Raw genomic sequence first — 19,675 nt, 5'->3', positions numbered from 1 at the left:
GATTTATCTGGGATATCTGGTTGGCACGGATGAGTTGGACCAGAGTCTGTTTCTGTGCTGTATACCTCTGACTGTAAGTGAGCATGAACCACAGGATGCTAATTCAGAGGTCATTCCAATGGACAACCCGTATTTCCATTGTTGCTGCTTTCTCACAGCTCGCTGATTTTGATACATCTGGGCAACTGAAAGGCACATTACAAATTAAACTCTAAAGCAGTTATCTTGATCCACGTACAAAGGAACACTGCTTTCGAAGCACAACTATTCATTGACAAGTACATGAAACACCTGTAGATGTGTTGGGTGGTATAAGAGGTTTATAAAAATAATTCCTATATAGAATTCACCTTTGTCATTAACTACAGCGATGGTACTAGTAACTGAAATATGAATATAGTGTGGTTTCTTCCACAAGTAAGCAATCATTAGTTCTCATAGTCACAATCTGCATACAAATACAATAAAAGCCCTTTATCACTAATATGATTGCTGCATAGATTCTATTCACGAGAAACGACCTTGTTAAAAATGTGGATATAAAATGAACGTATGACAATTTACAAACTAATTTCTAGGTTGTCTCAAGTAGGACATGAAGTATTTCAAATTCTCCTCTTTAGATCAATAAAGAAACCAACATCACTGCTGTATGTTCCGGACATTATAAACAATTCACACAACATCACATAAAGGAACAAAAAACGTTTATTAACAGGCATTACAGCTAATCAGGCACAATATAACATAACACAAAATACTGTTAGATTTGTTTCTAATAGCTCTGCTAAGCAAATGGTATGGCCATCTGCAACTAAGATTTTGTCCCCCAAATAAACCTAATTTATTTTAAATAAAAATGTTTTTCCTGCTTACTCCTCAGTGACTCTGATATTAAATACACTATGACAATATCACTGAGCACTGTGGGGAACGGACGGAAAGATAATCTTCCTTTCAATTTAGACCTTTGAACAGGCATTAACATTAGGAATGCAGGAGATTGGGAGGGGATCAAACTGGTGTCCTCCTCCCCTGAGGCATTATTCCGAACGTGCTGCAGCTCCAATGTAATAAACCGCTGAAAGTGAAATTCTATGTTTATTCACTTCTGTGGAACAAGAGAGATTGAGGATATGCTAAGGACATTTTCTTCCAGCCAATAAATAATTTGAAGACCACAGTCAGGGACTGTCAATTGGACAAGGTACCATAGGCCACCCAGCATCTATTATTAGTGCACCTCATCATGAAGTGGACTTGAAGGAGGAGAGAAAATAGCCCTAAGAAAACAAAAATTGGCTACTTCGGCAACAGTTTTTGGCGGTCTCATTTTCAACCATCTGTGATTTAAAGGAATACTGATGGAGACTGAAAAAAAAATGTGTACTACATTCAACTTTAAATAACCATGGCAACAAATGTTGTCACTTAAAACAGGAATTATTTTGTTAGAAAAATTAAGATATTAATGTCACAAGCTTAGAAAATAACAAAATTAACAAACATTAACATCAGCATATTCTTTAAGCCGTATTTTCTCCTTGGTTTAAAAGACTGACAATAGCTTCAAAAACAAAACCCCTGTATTTGTAAACACAAAGAAAAGTATTCCCCTTAGTTGATAGTGAAAGGTATCAAGCAACACGATGAGAGCAATGTTGTGGGGCAAGAACACGTCCAATTCCGTCAAACAGCAAAAGACATTAACTCATTTTCCTGAAATACTGAACTACAGCTCTGAAAATCACGAGAATTCTCACTAATCTGTGGGAATTTGTAGATAGAAAGCCCATTCAATTTTCTGAAAAACAATACATCTACTTATCAACTGCTGATTTGAGCGAAGTTTTTAAAAAACTCAGTCAATTATTTTCTTGCAAGAACATTTATATTTTTTTGGTTAAAAACTCTTGCTGGTATGATCTCTCACTTACCAGCATTTTTGCCAGTGTTTTATGTTTTTAAAAACATCTGTTCAAGTGTCATTGAGAATTGTAATTGAAGCACTGTTCCTTATACACATTCACAATATTGTACAAGATTTGCTGTGTAAACCACTCACTGCTAGGCTGCCTCTAGTTTGAATGTTTCTCTTCAATGAATACCTAAAGAACAATGTTCACATGCTTATAACAAGATAGTGATATTCAGTGGCTCATTTTTACCATGCAAGCTATTCTGGCCTCTCTCTCTCTTTCTTCATCCCGTTCTCATCCAATACCTCTCACTTCCATTTGACAACTATCAGGATACGGAACAGCTCGAGTTTTCCACTTCAGAAATGAGGAAAGCTGTGGCACCTCTCTGCTCATATAACAAAGGTAGCAAATAAGGCTTCCAAAAGACCCACATCTAAACAATTTAATAGCACAACATCTTGTAAATTTTCCTAAATGTCTCATCAGTGGAACTTCTAGACAACAATTTCGAACCATAAGGCAAAGTGGATCTAAAATATTTTGTATAACAGCTCCCATCAGAAAATCTAAAGCTTTATTCTAAAAGTGGCTTAAACAGCCTGTATACAAATGAAAATGTCCCATTTCTGGGACATAGATAGTGTAGCACATAGCCAAGGAAACTACATTCAAGATCCAGGAGATTTCCTAGTTTGGTTGTGAACTTTCCAACTCATCTTCAAGCAAAGTTTGACTTTCATTGGAAAGTTATACTGACAATACTACACATGGCAAGATTCAACATTTAAATACAGAGAAACGTCATTAGCACAGAATACCAATGTTATTAATAAAGTCAACTATTAATCTGCAACATATTCTTAAAACACCATAGATTCTTCAAATTTAGATTTCCAGTAACAAAAAAAAAACAAAATTAATAAATACCTCACTCTCTCCTTCTTACTAAAAAAAATGCAATTGACAGCTTTAGTTCAACGTCTTTCTAGGGATCCAGAACAGAATACGTTTAATTTAAGCTGTAAAAAGACCACCATTACTGGACATGTGGAACTTTAGCCTTAATGCCATAGCGTGAACTCTTCCCCTAACTCTCTACTGCCCACACTATGTTTTGCTAATGTTACAGGTTTATCCTTACATATAGGCTCCATTCACGTTTTATTTAAAAAAAAAAGTAAAACCTGACCTGAAACATAGACACTGCCTGACCTGTAGAGTTTTTCTAGCAGTTTCTATCTTTATTTTCTTTCAATTACTTAGCTTCTGTTGGCACTATTTTTAAGACTGCAAATGTAAAGAGTTATGATTTGAAACAAATTGCCTTGAGATGCAAAACAATGATCCAATAAATAAATTTGCAATGCCTAGACAGCAACACTTGTGCAAAACCGATAAACTCAACAGCATGAATTAGTATATACAGAAAATCACAGTTTGGCATCATAACTTATGATTATTGTTTTTCCAGGTATTAAAAACTTATGTGATCATTTATAACTGTCCCTAAATACCCTTTTCTAATTTGAAATAAATCTGCAAAACTGTCAATCCTATTGTATTGCTCCCCAAAAAAAAAAAAAAAATTGATATGTTTGACAAAGTTTATTCTGGACAATCATTCATTCATTCACCTTCTCCATTTAAATCAAAGCAGTTTAAAAAAAAAAACTTGACAAAATGATATTGCAAACAATTTAGAAACCACAACAATTCTCTTTTAAAAGAATATTTGATTCCAGAAGGGAAGCTAGCAAAATAATAAGAAATACAGGTTCTGAATTCCCAGCATCACAGTTCAGATGAATGGCTGTAATGCTACAGCCACAACTTTATTGCAGACCAAGAGCCAGCATGTGATTCCCACCCCACCTGCAAAAACAAAGAAACTTTAGATGTGTATCCTTATACAAAGTCCTGTGTATTTATAACAAGAGTCCATGAATTATTGTGGAATCATAGAATTAAGAAGCATAATCTGTGTAGACCTCTGTAAACTAGAAGTAAAAAATGCATGCAGACAACACAAAGTTAGCTAGGAAAACCAAAATCTTCCTGCTCATCCCTTCCTCCCATTATGAGAATAGCGTACAGGACAAATAGATTCTTAGCTAGATACAATCAGCTGCTCCAAAATGAGTTCAGTATAAGTGATTATTAAGAAATTCTGATGATCCGCAAGTTTACCAAACACCTCTGCTTGTGACTGCTGGAATTTGATGGCAGTTGACTTGGTAAATTTCTATCGACTTTGTTGCAAGGATTTTACTTTGGACATCTCATGTTAAAAAGTCCTATTCCATTTTTATAAGTCTTGGTACCAATTAACTAAGAAAAAAAGACAAGTTCAGTTGGTATCGCCAAGGTTTCTGACCTTCAATAATTTTCATTTATGAAAAGTAGCATCTGGCTCTCACACAAGTGGGGCAGTGTGAAGGATTTTGTTATGGGAAAAAGAAAAAAGAAAATGACACTAATTCACCTGGAAACGTTGACAAAAATATGTTTTGTTCATAGATTTTTGTCTTGCACTTATCAGTACAATTCACATGAAATACAAATGTAAAGAGCAAACAACCTTTTCTTACACAATTTGTGAAGTGTGTGTTAATTGGTTGGCAAGTGAGCCAATTTGTGTTGAGGCATTACCATGGAGAATGCACCAATTAATTGATGACCGACAGCTAACTACCAAGCTTTGTTTAACTTTGAACTAGGCAGGTGACTACTGGTCACAGCATTGCCAAGGAATGAACCAGAGAACGGTTGTCACCTATTTATTTTATCAAGCTGAAAAAGATACAAAAGTACTATCTACAAAGAACAGAACCTGGTGCATTAATCTGTGTAGCTTCCAGTGCACACAGACTGCTTTAAATTGGTTGGCAACATAATGCTCAACACACTCAGGATTAATGAGCAAATTATGTCCAATTGCATAATTGCATTTGATATTGGAAATTGCATTTCTAATTTTTGTATGCGTGGTCTGGTTGGAAATGGTCAGGTCAATTTAAATGAAACTGTTCTTAATCATACTGTACCTTCTACTCCAGTTGGGAAAGCTACCATCCTCTCCAAAGGTGCCATCCATTTTCGTGGAAGCACAGCTACGGGTTCTGAATAATATTTCAATATCAGGGAAATCATTAAAACTGCCTGGAAGAGAAGAATCATGATATAATAATTTACACAGTAGTGATCTCAGCAAATATCAAGCTGATTCCTCCAACTCTAGCATTTTTCCAAAAGGTACCTACATTTAAATAAAGCTTTACCAGCAACCAGTCATAACAGTGTATCTTTTGTGATTCATATTACAGCATGAGATGTTCTAACGACATTGGTGCTATTGAATTTTAAGGGGCAGTACTACTTAAAGTAAACGTGGCCACTGCAGGAAGCATATGCAACACACAAAGCTTTAGATGTAGAAAACATTATATTCCAAAAATAATTTCTCTTATTCTGGACTGAGCCTCTGCTCACAACCCGGAAATTCAAAGAACAAAGCACAATACAGACAGGAACAGGCCTTTCAGCCCTCCAATCCTGCATCGTCACATTTTGTCCTTCCATACTAAAACTGTCTTCACTTACAGGATTCGTATCCCTTTATTCCCTTCCTGTTGTGCATGCGTCCAGGTACTTCTTGAATGCTGCTATTGGTGGTGCTATTTCACCACCTCCTCTGGCAATGCATTCCAGGCACTCACCATCCTTTGGGTGAAAAAGGTGCCTCGCACATCTTTTACATTCCTTCTCCCCCCACCCCTACACACACACCTTGAACCTGTGTCCCCTAGTAACTGACCCCCCGACCCTGGGAAAAAAAGCGTCACACTTCCTACTCTATAAGATTGTGAATAGCTTGGATAAACTTGGTCGCCCCTCAACCTCCTGCATTCCAGTGAAAGATCCCAGTCGATTCAACCTTTCTTCATAGGGAAAAGTCCCCCATACCAGGCAACAACCTGGTAAAATTTTTCTGTACCTACTCTGAAGCATTCATGTCCTTCTGGTAGTGTGGTGACTGGAACTCACTAAGTTGTCTATCGTTCTACTCAATGCCTCTTCCAATGATGGCAAGCATGCCATAAGCTTTTTTTAACTACTGTATCTACCTGCACTGCCACCTTCAGCGATCTGTGGACCCGAATACCCAGATCGCTCTGCATATCAATACATCTAAGGGTTCTGCCATTCACTGTATAATTTCCACCTGTACTTGACCTTCCAAAATGCATCACCTCACATTTAAGAGATAACACTGTGTGGAGCTGGAGGAACACAGCAGGCCAGGCAGCATCAGAGGAGCAGGAAAGCTAACGTTTCGGGTCGGGACCCTTCTTCAGAAATCTGATACTGCCTGGCCTGCTCTGTTCCTCCAGCTCCACACTGTGTTATCTCTGACTCCAGCATTGGCAGTTCTTACTATCTCATCTGCCATTTTTCTGCCCATGCCTCCAACTCATCTATATCCTGCTGTATCCTCTGACAATCCTCACTATCTGCAACTCCACCAATCTTTGCATCATTCGCAAACTTACTAACTAGACCAGCTTTTTCTCCAATCATTTATGTAGATCATAAACAGCAGACACCCCAGCACTGATCATGTGGAACACCACTAATCACAGATCTCATTCTGAAAGCATCCTTCCATGGCTACCCTGTTTCCTTTTCCCACCTGTGCAGACAACTTGCTGTAAAGATCACACCCAATTCTTTCTGTGGTGTCAGTGAATAAGCTCAATTTTGATTCTATCCTACTTCAATATCTCAGTACACTACTTGAACAGTATACAGCAAGTTACAGTATGGCTGTTTCATTGGGCTAAAGTCTAAATCCGAATAATGTGGAAGTCTTCCCTCTTTGCCAGCAATATACGTCCCATGTGCAATAAATCTGAACAATCTTGTACAAGACTGGAGTCTAGATTGTAGACTGCAAGTCAAAGGGGCACACCCTGACAAAGTAAGCAGATGATATCACACTAATGCAACAAGGTTCTTTTTCAAAAAATTGGGATGGAGCCACATTGCTAATATAGGCAGGATATACAGTTAACTCTGCATCTCGGATAGCTTGATAATGGCATAGTCAGAAAAAGGGCTTTAACAATTCAATAGCATTCGCTTACTGAACAAGGCGGATTCCAGAGAATGCAACCTGTTGTGACAGACTGCAAATTTTAATTTTGCAATTTGGTTATCAAGGTGGTCATTCATTTGGGAGTGTCAATGATACTTTTAACAAAAGAACAATAAGTCTATTACACAAAAGAAAATACATATGACAATTTTAAAAAGATTTTATTAACAGTACAAACAACAACCCTGTTTCCCCAAGCAATATCCTTTACAGATACTGCTCCCCAATGAAGTACCTGACCTATCTTCACTTCAAAATATCTTAATCGCAAGCATTTATTTTTGGCTATTTTTTGCACATTGTCTACTTGGACTACTAAAACAGTTCTTCTAGCCCTGATGGCATGGAAATTGTAAAAACTAAAACTGCCCTTTTGCTATTATTAATCTTTTCCATATTCTGTACTAAACCTGGTTGTAGCTTCTGACTAGTCCTTCTGGTCATAAAAGGTCAATTGCATAATCACCTCAATAAATTTCACAAGGTAGCAGATCTAGTCATTTATCTCAAGACATGTACTTTGCTAGAAATGCTGCTTTGAATTTACTCTTAAAATGGACTTTCTGACCTTTGAAACAAAGGTCACTTTCACAAAACTAAAAGCAAAAATCTACTTACCTCCACTTTAGTACAAAGCTCCCAAATAATAAATCATAAAGCTTCATCATATATTCCCTATCCTAAATGAGCAAACCTTTTACACTCATTTGTATTTCTAGTCCTTTATGTCACAGAAACATAAGTTATTATTTTCAAGTGTGGCAACTTAGCAGCCACTTTCCGCAAGAGCTCATTAACAGCAATGAGGTGACTACTTTTGATTAGTAGGGCAAAATTCTACATTTAAAAATACATACTCACCTGCACAATATAAAAAACAATATTCACCACCCACTTGATCTTTGCTAACTGTGCCGTTCTTGTTTTGACTACAAAAGAAGATATTCTGCTTAGTACACTGCTTTAGACAATCGACAGTAGATAATCTAAATTTATTTCAGAACAATGAGATCCCAACTAGTGCAAACCAGAAGTCATTAACATAACAAGATCAGGAAGGAAATGAATGTCTCTGAAATACTCTCAAATGGAGAAAGGTATTCTCCATCATTGCATTCAAAATTATTTTCTCAGCTTAATTAGAACTAGTCAGAAATCACAGGACACCAGGTTATAGTCCAACAGGTTTATTTAATATCACAAGCTTTCAGAGCATTGCTCCTTTTGTCAGGCTAAGTGACTTCACCTGATGAAGAAGCAGCGGTCTGAAGCTTGATGATTTTATGTAAACCTGTTGGACTATAACCTGGAGTTGTAGAACTTCTGACTCTGTCCATCCCAGTCCAACATCGGCATCTCTACATCATAACTAGAATTAGCTATTCCTCAAAAGTGGATACAATCAGCAAAACTGACCAACTTCCATTGAGCAGAATGCAGTGCTTGAAAAGTGTGGTGGCAGCTGGTTGAATAATCATTTTCAAACCAGATTTTGACAAATATTGCAAGACAATGCAAGACCAGCATTAATTAGATAACTTTTTCTAAGCAGCCAGTATTTGGCTCAATGGGCTACACTGCAGTAGAAAAGGCTACAGTGTGCTTTGTTAATATGGGTTGCAGGACCACAGTAAATTAGAAAGACCAAATCAATAATAGAAGAGAATCAATAGGGGTAGAGAGAAAAAGTGTGAAAACAACTGGAAAAAGAAGTTAGTCACTCAATGGTCTATAAAACGTCAATCAAGGATGATGCAGATTTCACCCAGAGCTTAGATCAATCTCTGTCCCCATTATTTCAGATAACAGTTGTTAGTATTGATTTCATTATTGCTATTTACAGTTCTGGAGCCTTTTTTTTGTTTCTTGCCACATTATTATGTTCTTTTGCCTTACACCATAATTTCAAAAGCTGTTTAATCACTACTTACCTCCACTTTTATCACAGACTTTCCCTTTGGTTCTTTTCTCATTTTCGAAGCCCCTGAACTTGCTTACAAGTTGCTAAATACTGCTTTGGCCATTAAACCAAATGTTGGCTGTTTGGAAGAACTATCAATCTAATTAATCTTTAACATCATGTAGCTCTGACAAATGGTCGTCAACCTTAAGTGTTAAATCAGTTGTGCTTCAGATACTGCCATACCTGCGAAGTATGTCATTTCTATTTTTACTCCAGATTTCCACCATCTGCAATGGTTTGCTTTTGCTCAAATAAATTTGTTTTTTTTTCTCCAAAACAAAAATAAAGAACTTTCCACCTCGATGGCTCAAAAGGAAAACGTCAAGGCAAGCAGAGATTTGACCCGAAGCAGAGTTAACTAATTTCAGCAACAGCAATAGCTTTGGTCATAAGAACAGAAGAAGGAGTGTGAGGCAAGAAAAGGAACAGAAATCTTGATAACCAGAACATATACAGACATGTTGAATGTTACGTGTGAACATGAGATGAGGAGATGGATTGGATCTGCATGCTGTCACACCCTATTGGCATTAAACTTTATGGCTCCCACATGAACAAAATACTAGACAGAGTGCCTGTAGAGCTACATCGATGAGAGAGTTGATGACTTCAGAAAAATGGGAACTGGTGACAGAGGGCTAAATAATATTACATTTGAGATATTAAGATCCCCCTAGGCTGAGTTGGTGACAGAGAGGAGTAGAAAGAAAACAAAAAATCAGACAAATCTAAATTCATAAACATAATTCTCCAGATCCTCTTCCATTCAAAGTGTCAAAATGTCACGGTAGGGAGTGTGTGGGAAAGCTCCAATGATTTTTTGTTCCTCAATCTCTCAGTTTGAGAGTTCAGACTCTTTTTTTTTTTTAAAAACTTTTGCCTGCTACAGTCTTATAAAGGGGAAACAGGTTTCTCAGTACCATGAGTTTTCAGTTTATCAGTCATTTTATTTATCTTGCGCTCCAGCCTTGCGTATCTGGCAAACTCATCCATCATACTGATTGTTGCCAACTCCTGCTTCATGTTTCCAATTTCATATCTCATTTGGAGCTCAGTCTCTCCATCTTTTTGCAGAAGTCTGGCCACCTGAAAAAGACATCCAAATAGAAGTGTTTTCAGTAAAGTACTACTTAAATCTCTTTCCACTTCTTCAGCACAAAATTACGTTAAATGTTACAGTATAAAAGGAAACCATTCAGCACATCACTGTCTGCACCAGCTGTCTAAATAAGCATTATGATGGAGTGCCAACCTCCTGCCTGTTTTCCATACTCTTACATATTGTTTCTATTTAAATAATGTTGTTATCTAATGTTACCTTGAATGCCTTAAATGAACCTGCCTCCAGCACGCTATCAGGCATTGCATTCTAGGTTTGAACCATTTGTTGTCTGAAAAGGTTTTTTCTCCTCACCTTGCACTTACTTCCTTTGCATATCACCTTAAATCTGTGCCTCCTTGTTATTGATCATTTTGAGTGGGAAGATCCCCCGTTTATTTCATCCAGCCTCCTTGTAATTTTGAGAGCGTGTTTCAGAACTCCTCATAGCCTCTTCTCTTCAAGGAGAACCGTACTAACACAAGACCATAAGATACACGAGCCAAATTAGGCCATTTGGTCCATCAAGACTGCTCCACCATTTCAGCATGGCTGATATACTTCTCAACCCCATTCTCCTGCCTTCTCTCCCCATAATCCTGGAGCCCCTTATATTCAAGAATCTTTTAATCTCGTCTTAAATAACTCAAAAGACTTAGCCGCCACAACCCTCTGCAGTAATGAGTTCCACAGATTCATCACCCGCTGGCTGAAGAAATTGCTCCTCATTTCAGTTCTAAAGGATTTTCCCTTCACCTTGCTGCTGTTCAAAACTGAAATTTCTCATCTCTGGAGCTATTCTTATAAATTTCTTGCACTCTCCATTGCATTCACATCCTCCTTATGGTGTGGCACCCAGTACACAATATTCCAGGTGAGATCTAACAAGTGTCTTATACAAATTCATCATAGTCTCAGTGCTCGTACTGTATGCTCCAACTAACAATGCAGAGGATACTTCATGCTTTATTAACTACTCTCGCTACCTATCCTGCCAACTTCAATGATTTTCATGCATGTACACCCAGGTCCCTATGGTTCTTTAGGATTGTACCCGCTACGTTATATTGTCTGCCCGTGTTCTTCCTACCAAAATGCAGCACCTCACTTCTCTGTATTGAGCTTCAACTGTCATCTATCCATTCACTCCACCAACTTGTCTCTGTCCTTTTGGGGTTCTACACATTGAAGAGGTAAACTAAACTGTCTAAGTTTATGAAGCTTCCAAAGTTTCAAATCATCCACAAACTTTGAAATTGTACCCTGCACTCCAAGATCTAGATAATTTCAATTTATCAGGAAAAGTAGGGGAGAGCTCCTGGGGAACTCCATTACAAACCTTCTTCTAGCCGGAATAATATCCCTTGACAATACTTTGTTTCCTGTTATCAATCAGCAAATTGTTGCCACAACATTTGAGGTTGTAGACTTGCTCGCTGAGCCGGTATGTTTGATTGCAGATGTTTCATCACCCTACTAGGTAACACCGGAGGCGTACTGACGATGTTACCTAGCAGGGTGACGAAACGTCTGCAAACACACTGGCTCGGTGAGTAAGTCTACACCATAAGCTGAGCCACAAGCCTTCTCAAAACCTTTCGTTACAATATTTATGCATAAATCTCTGCATGGCATTGTATCAAGTGTCTTCTGAAAGTCTATGTACACCACAAAAACATTACCCTCACTGATCCTTTCTATTATACTCTTCAATACCTTTTGAAACCAATGGTGACTCTTCCTAATCAATACCATTTTCCACGTGATTACTTGTTAGGTGATGACCTAACAGGACTGAAACACTTCGGTTCCCCTTCACTAAAGGTGACCTCAAGGTTACAGCAGGTGGAAAGTAGGAGGCTGGCTAGGAGTGTGTAGGAACAGTCTGATGTTTAAAAAAAAACAAACACTGGATATATATTTTAACAACAGGGGCAGAGACAAATGACGTTAGTGAAATGAATATAGGCACTTATTGATGGGATGGGTATATGGCTGAAAGCTCATCCCCTGCCAGTTCTCAATATTCAGGCTTATGCTGTGTGTGACCACTTGGGCAGGATTAAAACACTTGCAAGCATCTTCAACAAAGTACTGAGTGGATAATCTTACTCGGCCTGAGCTCCCCACCATCTGTCTGCCTTCAGCAGAATTCAGTTCAGTTCACACGTTAAATGACAGATCATGACAACATCCTGCTGATAGATGGTGCACAGGTCTTCAAGACTGTAATTTACCAGACAGTGGAAAATTGCCTAGATAGTCCTATCCAGACATAAAAGGAGAAAAATCTCTCTCATTCTGGATGCGTGCATCACTTCAAAAGGTTCACTACTATTCAGGACAGAATAGCTGGTTTATTGGGCCTCTCCATATTTGATGTCCATCCTCACGACAGATAATCTACATGGTGCACTGTTGAAACTCACTCACAGTCTCAACCACCATGAATAACATGCAGACTAGTTACCTTTAAGTTAAGAACCATAACTTGGATACACATTACCGTTCTTCCACTGTCCACGGATAAGAGTCCTGGACTTCCTTGTCCAATCCCTCTGTGGGATTTATTAGAACAACTAGAGAAAGAAATTAATTGCTACCTTGTTCACAATCCAAGTACAAACTGAAAAAACTTGAAGGTCCTTTTGAAATCTTAATCAAACATTAAATCACCAATGTCAGGTGTAAATTTCCAAGGGCAAAAAAAAAATCAACTTTAACTTAATGAAGTTAAATGCCCAAATCTGTAATATGGGGAGCATTTTCACATTGTAGCTCACAACTCAAGGGGTTTGTTGAGGAAGCAAATATCACAGGTTAAGTAAACCCACAGTATTTGTCTTGTGCCTCCCAGGGCCTAGCTAGAGTGGCACAGTATTCCTTGCCATTCCATGGTTGACTAATTTGCTCCTTGTTAAGCACTTCACAATGGATAGTGCTCATAATGCTGAGAAGGGAGGGAACTGTCATTGGATAAAAGAATTAATAAAGTAAACGCTTTGGGTTTTTTTCTAAATTGAATCCTTATTTTCCTAAGTTATAACTCATTATTTGATGTTGCAAAATATATCACTTACAAAAGGAATTAAAAACAGTAATTGATATTCGAAGTTTCAAGCTGATTTTACAAAAAAAGTGGACAAGGTCATTGTACATTATAGTTTTTTTTTTTAAAAGAACTAGGTCAGTTGGAAAACAAACCTTAGCAAATAGGAAGAGACCTTGTTGCCTAGAGCTGGATTTGAAAGTTAAATCACTCCCAATCCAATTTACGCATGCAAGATTAATTCTACACGTGGACCAGATTTCTGCTATCCTGCATCAGGAAAAGATGCAGACTCACTTGTTCTGGAAAGGTCAAACAGTACTTTAGTTCAAACACACAATCTTATTAAAAAAGACAAACTTTAAAAGAAACTCAGAATGTTACTACCAGACATTAATGGCGATGCTTTCTCAACATGAAAATTACATCTACTAGATGTGTAGTTTTCTACCACTGCACTGCTTCAGTCTACGATGCTGCCAAATTAACCTCAATTGGATTAATGCTACCTGATGAAAAGAATGGACTCAGCAACTGAAGAAAGTATTAGTTCCAGATCAATATCGGTTTGAGAAGCTGTTCCTCCCATTTTTGTTCCTCTGAGTCAATGCTTTACAAAAAACTGACATTAAAACCGGCAAAAAAAAACAAATAATGCAGCATACACTAGTAAAGTAGTAGTGGGGTTAAGATGAAGACACTATTTCATGACAGACTTAAAAGGTGGAGGGAATCTGAACAACAGATTACATTTGTAAAATGTATTTACCATAACACAATATTCCAAGGCATGTGATCGAACAAAATTTTGACACGACTTTTGAAAATCAAGGTGCTTTCAGACTGGGAGGCAATGTAGACCAACTAGAATAGGGTGAGTGAGATGTTGTGCAAGTTAGGGTATGAACAGCATTTTCGATTAGATAAAGTTTACAAAAGATACAAGACAAAGATAGATGGAGATTTCAGCAGATGACCCGAAGCAGTATAAATTTAGGCAACATTACTGGGGGGACGTAGGCAGTCTTGGTGATGGACAGGACGTAGGCTCAGAGGTTCATCTCAAAGACAAATGGGAATCTGTCAGAATTGGGCATCTTTGTCTTAAATGTTTTACTTTTCACATCCACAGTGATCAGATTAATGACAGAAATCTAATGCAATATTATATAAAGGAGTGCTTTTACAAAATGGTAATTGTATAGAATCATAGAATTCTTACAGTGTGGAAGCAAGCCATTTGGCCCATTGAGTCCACACTGATCCTCCAGACAGCATCCTACCCCGTCCTAACCCTGTATTTCTCTTGGCTAGGCTACCTACCTGTACATCCCTGGGCACTATGGGAATTTAGCATGGCCAATCCACCTAAACTGCACATCTTTGGACTGTGGGAGGAAACTGGACCACCCAGAAGAAACCCACTCACACATGGGGACAACGTGCAAACTCCACACAGACAGTTGCCGGAGGGTGGAATCAAACCTGGGGCCCTGGCACTGTGAGGCAGCATTGAGGATAAGTAGAGGATTTATTGATCATAATCGAGTAGGAGTTCATAATCCTACAACAACTGCATGACGGCAACCCAAGTCCAAGGAAATGATGAGACTTCTAAATGAATTTAATACAAAATTAAAAGCCAAAATTTTGACTACAACCCTGGAACCTGCAATGAAGGAGGACAGGTAACCCACTTTCATCATCACCTCCATCCTGCAAAAGGCATCTGGAGAGCAACATGTTGAAAGCTTGACGGTGGCCATCAGTACCATCAAAACTCTCAGAATCACCACCACCTTAATGGGTCATCCTTTAGTTTATGTATTTGTAATGTACTAACCAACCAACCAACAATATTTAGGATTTCAATAGTAAGTGTTGTTCATAGGTTCCTTTGTGTGCTTTATGTGCAGATAATTCTTTAGGGATAATGACAGCTGGTGGAATGGAAAGGGTTTAGTGAATGCTAAAGATTAGACAGAGCCCAAAATACTAATCTGGCTAAACTATGCATTGCTGGACATAAAGCAGATTGAACATGAATGCAACACTAGATCAGCTCTCTTAAATATACATTTAACAATGCTTTCTGGAAGAATTTAAAAAGAAAAATCAGAATATTGCTACTCCGTAAAACATGATTAGAAATTTCCAAAATTATAAAGTGCTAAAGTGCTATCGATACTCTGATAGATTAGGGCAGGAAGCAAGTGTGAAAACAGGAAGGAAAAGGGAAGAGGACTCATGGTCGCATTGCTGGCAGCGAATGATTCAACTCCTGAACACAGTCAGAAGAAATTAAAGAATCTACACAGGCAAATTGCAAAGAAAATGTAAAACATAGGACAGTGATAAGAGGCCAGTATACAGCAAATCCAATATAGGAGAATTTTGGACTTGGTACTAGGAATTTAAGCTGGAGGTGGAAGGAGTAACATGAAAAAAAAGATTAGTGGTGGTGATCATAATTTAGTTAAATTTAGCAGTTATGGAATAAACATTTTTTTTTAAATGTAGAAGTTATAAAGTGAAGAAATATCATATTTTACTACCCAGAGAACAAACTGACAAAAAAAAAGTTTATCAGCAACAGCTACTTGAAAGCAAATCAGCGTCAAAGAAGTAGGAGGCTTTAAAAAAAAACAAAGTTCAGAACAAATGTGATCCTACAAATAAATAAAGGTGAGACTCTCAAATCTAGATTCCCCTGGATGTCATATGGCATGAACCATATGATAATGAAGAGAGGAGATTTTCAATATATAGAAAGCAGAAAAGAAGGTTGTTTGAATAGTACAAAAGACAAATTAGGCAGATATCATATTGCTGTTAAGGGAAATTGCTACGCTTAACGTGGCTGTCACATTTCCTACATCACATCACATAGCCACAAAAGTACTTAATTAACTATACTGTTGAGGTGCCGGTGTTGGACTGGGGTGGACAAAGTCAGGAGTCACATGATACCAGGATACAGTCCAACAGGTTTATTTGAAACCACAAGCTTTCAGAACGCAGCACCTTCATCTGGTGAAAAAAGAGAAAAAAAAGAGAGTGCACACGCACAGAATTTATAGGCAGAGAGATCAAGGACAGAGATCAAAAGATCATACAGCTGGTGTGAATGGAGTGTCCAGTAATAAGTCTCTGCAGGTGACCAAAAGTGTCAGACGGTGCGAGTCAAGCGTCAATAGCTGAACAAGTGAAGGGATGAACTATAATCCGATGCATAGAGATAATTACAAGAACTTAAAAATAAGGTAGTGCTGGTGACAAATCTAATGACTTGAACAATACGCTAGGTATAAGAGACACATGCTGAGGGTCTAATCAAAGTAACAAGTAATCCAAAACTGTACAAAATAATTAAGATAGAGAGATTTTAACAAGTTATCAAGGTGACAGTGTCAAAACAGGACATTAAGGAAGGTTTTACAGGTACAGAAGTGTAGTAGGATCACACGTCGCATGACATGAACCCAAGATCACGATTGAGGCCGTCTTTGTGGGTAGGGAACTTAGCAATCAGTTTCTGCTTGGCGATTCTATGTTGTTGCATGTATCTTGAAGGCTGCTTTGGAGGACGCTTACCTGAAGATCCGAGGCTGAACGTCCTTCACCGCTGAAGTGTTCCCTGACTGGGAGGAACATTCCTGTCTGGCGATTGTTGCGCAGTGTCCATTCATCCATGGTCATAGCGTCTGCATGGTTTCGCCAATTTACCATGCCTCAAAGTATCTTTGCCTGCATTGTACGAGATAGACAACATTAGCTGAGTCACGAGTATCTGCCGTGTACGTGGTGGGTGGTGTTCTCACGTGCGACGGTAGGATCCATGGCAATGTTCTGACAGGTCTTGTAGAAGTTGCCATGGCAAGGTTGTGTGGTGTTGTGGTTGATGTTGTCCTGAAGGCTGGGTAGTTTGCTGCGAACGATGGTCTGTTTAAGATGTGACCGTTGTTCGAAGGCGAGGATTGGAGGCGTAGGGACGATCTTGGTGAGACATACATTGTCACCAATGACCTGTTGAAGGCTGCGAAGAGCAGACCGTCGTCTCTCTGCTCCAGGGAAGTACTGGACGATGACTGATTGCAGTTTTTTTCCACTGTGGCAGGTTGGAACAGGCAGTTGATCAGTTGAGCATCATATTCCATTCTTAAGAGGGCATCCTTCAAAAGCTTTAGGTACCTATTGTGTCCCTCCTCATCTGAGCAGATCCTGTGTACATGCAGGGCTTGTCCATAGGGGATGGCTTCTTTAACTATGTTTAAGGTGGAAGCTAGAGAAGTGCAGCATCGTGAGATTATCTGTGGGCTTGTGGTAGAATGAGATCTAAGGTGTCCATCCTTGATGGAAATGCGTGTCCAAGAATGAGACTGATTCTGAACAGTAGTCCATGGTAAATATGATGGGTGGGATGAAACTTGGTGATAATTACTATGTAGTTGTTTCAGTGATTCCTCGCCCTGAGTCCAAAAGGAAGAAAATGTCGTCAATGTAACTGGTGTACAGCATTGGGCAGAGGTCCTGCACAGCAAACAAGTCTTGCTTGAACTTGTGCATGAACGTGTTGGCATGCTGGGGTGCAAATTTGGTCCCCATGGCTGTTCCGTGTGTCTGGATGAAGAACTGGTTGTCGAGGATGAAGCGCACGAGTTGTAGGATGGTGTCTGGAAATTGGCAGTTGTTGGTGTTGAGTACAGAGGCTGTTGCAGTGATGCCGCTGTTGTGAGGGATGCTGGTGTAGAGTGCCGAAAATGTCCATTGTGACAAGGAAAGTTGTTCATGGTTTGTCTGGTCCGTGGGTACTGACAAACATGGGTACTGATAAGAAATGTCGTCTTGCGACAGAAGTTGGGGGTCCCTTGTACAATGGGTTTCAAAATGCCATTGACATAGCCAGGGAGGTTCTCACACAGGGTCCCATTGCCTGATATGATGTGACACCCATGTGTGTTGGCTTTGTGTATCTTCGGAAGGCAGTAGAAGTCTCCTATGTGGGAAGGACGCAGGATGAGATTGTGCCTAGGATACTCTGAAGGTCTGGATCAAAGGTCTTGATCCATCAACTTAACAAGTTGATGGGTGTGTTCTTTGGTCGGATGAGCAGGTAGTTGTCTGTAGTGTTCCTGGTTGTTAAGTTGTTGGTATGCTTCTTTGCAGTAGCCTGTTCTATTCTGCTGGTTTGATGACAATGTTGCAATTGGTCGTGAGGGCATGGACGGCGTTGCATTGTGTTTCGGTGACATTCTGCACTATTTTATGAGCGTGGCTGATGATTCTGGTGTTAACGCATCTCCTGACAGCTTGAGCATACATGTTGAGCCTAGGGCAGTAGCCCTCTGGAGAGGTCCAATTTGACTCTTTCTTCTTTGGTCGCTGCAACACAGATCTCTCTGTTGACTGTTCCGGTTTGTCGGTTGTCTCATTGGGCACGCTGCTGACATCTTGGGGTTTGTGGAAGAATTCTCAGAGCCTCATTCGCCTGATGAAATTCCTCTGTGTGTCTGCTGCGAGACCAGTGAGGTCTATTTTGGTAGTTCGCAGCAAACTATCCAGCCTTCAGGACAACATTGGCCACAACACCAAACAATCCTGCCATGGCAACCTCTGCCAGACATATCAGAGCATCGACATGGATATTGCCATCAGATGTGGGAACACCACCCACGTACATGGCAGATACTCACGTGACTCGGTCAATGTTGTCTATCTCATGCACTGCAGGCAAGGATGCCCCAAGGCATGGTACATTGGCGAGACCATGCAGACGCTATGACAACAGATGAACAGACACCGCACAACAATCAGACAGGAATGCTTCCTCTCAGTCAGGGAACACAATCCACCCAATCTGCACATCTTTGGACTGTAGGAGGAAACCAGAACACCCAGAGGAAACCCATGCAGACATGAGAAGAATGTCCGTGTGGAGTTTGCAGAGTCACCTAAGGGTCTGGTGCTGTGAAGCAGCAGTACTAAAATGAGCCACTGTACTGCCCTATAATAATGTGTACAAATTCACTCGTCAATTGAATTTACTATATACAAATAGCATCCCATATTTCCTAAGACATTTTAAGTAAAACTATGAAACTGATGCAATCCACACACACACACACACACACACACACCCCCTCCCCCAAAGAAAGAGAAAGAGAAAGAGAGAGAGACACAGAGACACACACATGACAATGGACAGTTTCGTTTAGGATCGATAAGAATCCATGGTTGGAGGACAGTATCAAAACAAGGTGAACAGACAGCTAATCCAAATTGAATCAATATCAAGTCAAGCACTAATTTTGATAAGCCAGTTGATTCAATGTAGCACACAGTCACAAACCTAAGGCAGCACGTGACCACGTAGAACAAAGAGTAAACTGTAGACAACAAGGTGCAGAGCTGGATGAACACAGCAGGCCAAGCAGCATCACAGGAGCAGGAGGGCTGACGTTTCGGGCCTAGACCCTTCATCTGATGA

At 39.3% G+C, this 19,675-nt stretch overlaps 1 protein-coding gene across 2 annotated transcripts in view; it reads right to left on the bottom strand.

The window, feature by feature from the left end:
- Positions 1-690: 690 nt before the first annotated feature.
- get1 (guided entry of tail-anchored proteins factor 1) overlaps positions 691-19,675 on the bottom strand; it is a 30,928-nt gene continuing 11,943 nt past the window's right edge. The window contains exons 2-5 of one of the 2 annotated variants that reach the window (XM_020509607.2): positions 9,961-10,126; positions 7,939-8,006; positions 4,967-5,081; positions 691-3,794 (exon numbers count right to left, since the gene is read on the bottom strand). In XM_020509607.2, the coding sequence (XP_020365196.1) occupies positions 3,721-3,794; positions 4,967-5,081; positions 7,939-8,006; positions 9,961-10,126 (423 nt within the window). In that variant the 3' untranslated portion in view covers positions 691-3,720. The remainder of the gene's footprint in view (positions 3,795-4,966; positions 5,082-7,938; positions 8,007-9,960; positions 10,127-19,675) is intronic. The other variant, XM_048602762.1, reaches the window with a different exon arrangement.

This window comes from Rhincodon typus, chromosome 11, assembly GCF_021869965.1.
Source record: "Rhincodon typus isolate 14 chromosome 11, sRhiTyp1.1, whole genome shotgun sequence".
NCBI classification, from domain to species: Eukaryota; Metazoa; Chordata; class Chondrichthyes; order Orectolobiformes; family Rhincodontidae; genus Rhincodon; species Rhincodon typus.
Note: the sequence above shows the minus strand (reverse complement) of the source record. Positions and strands in the feature narration are given on the sequence as shown.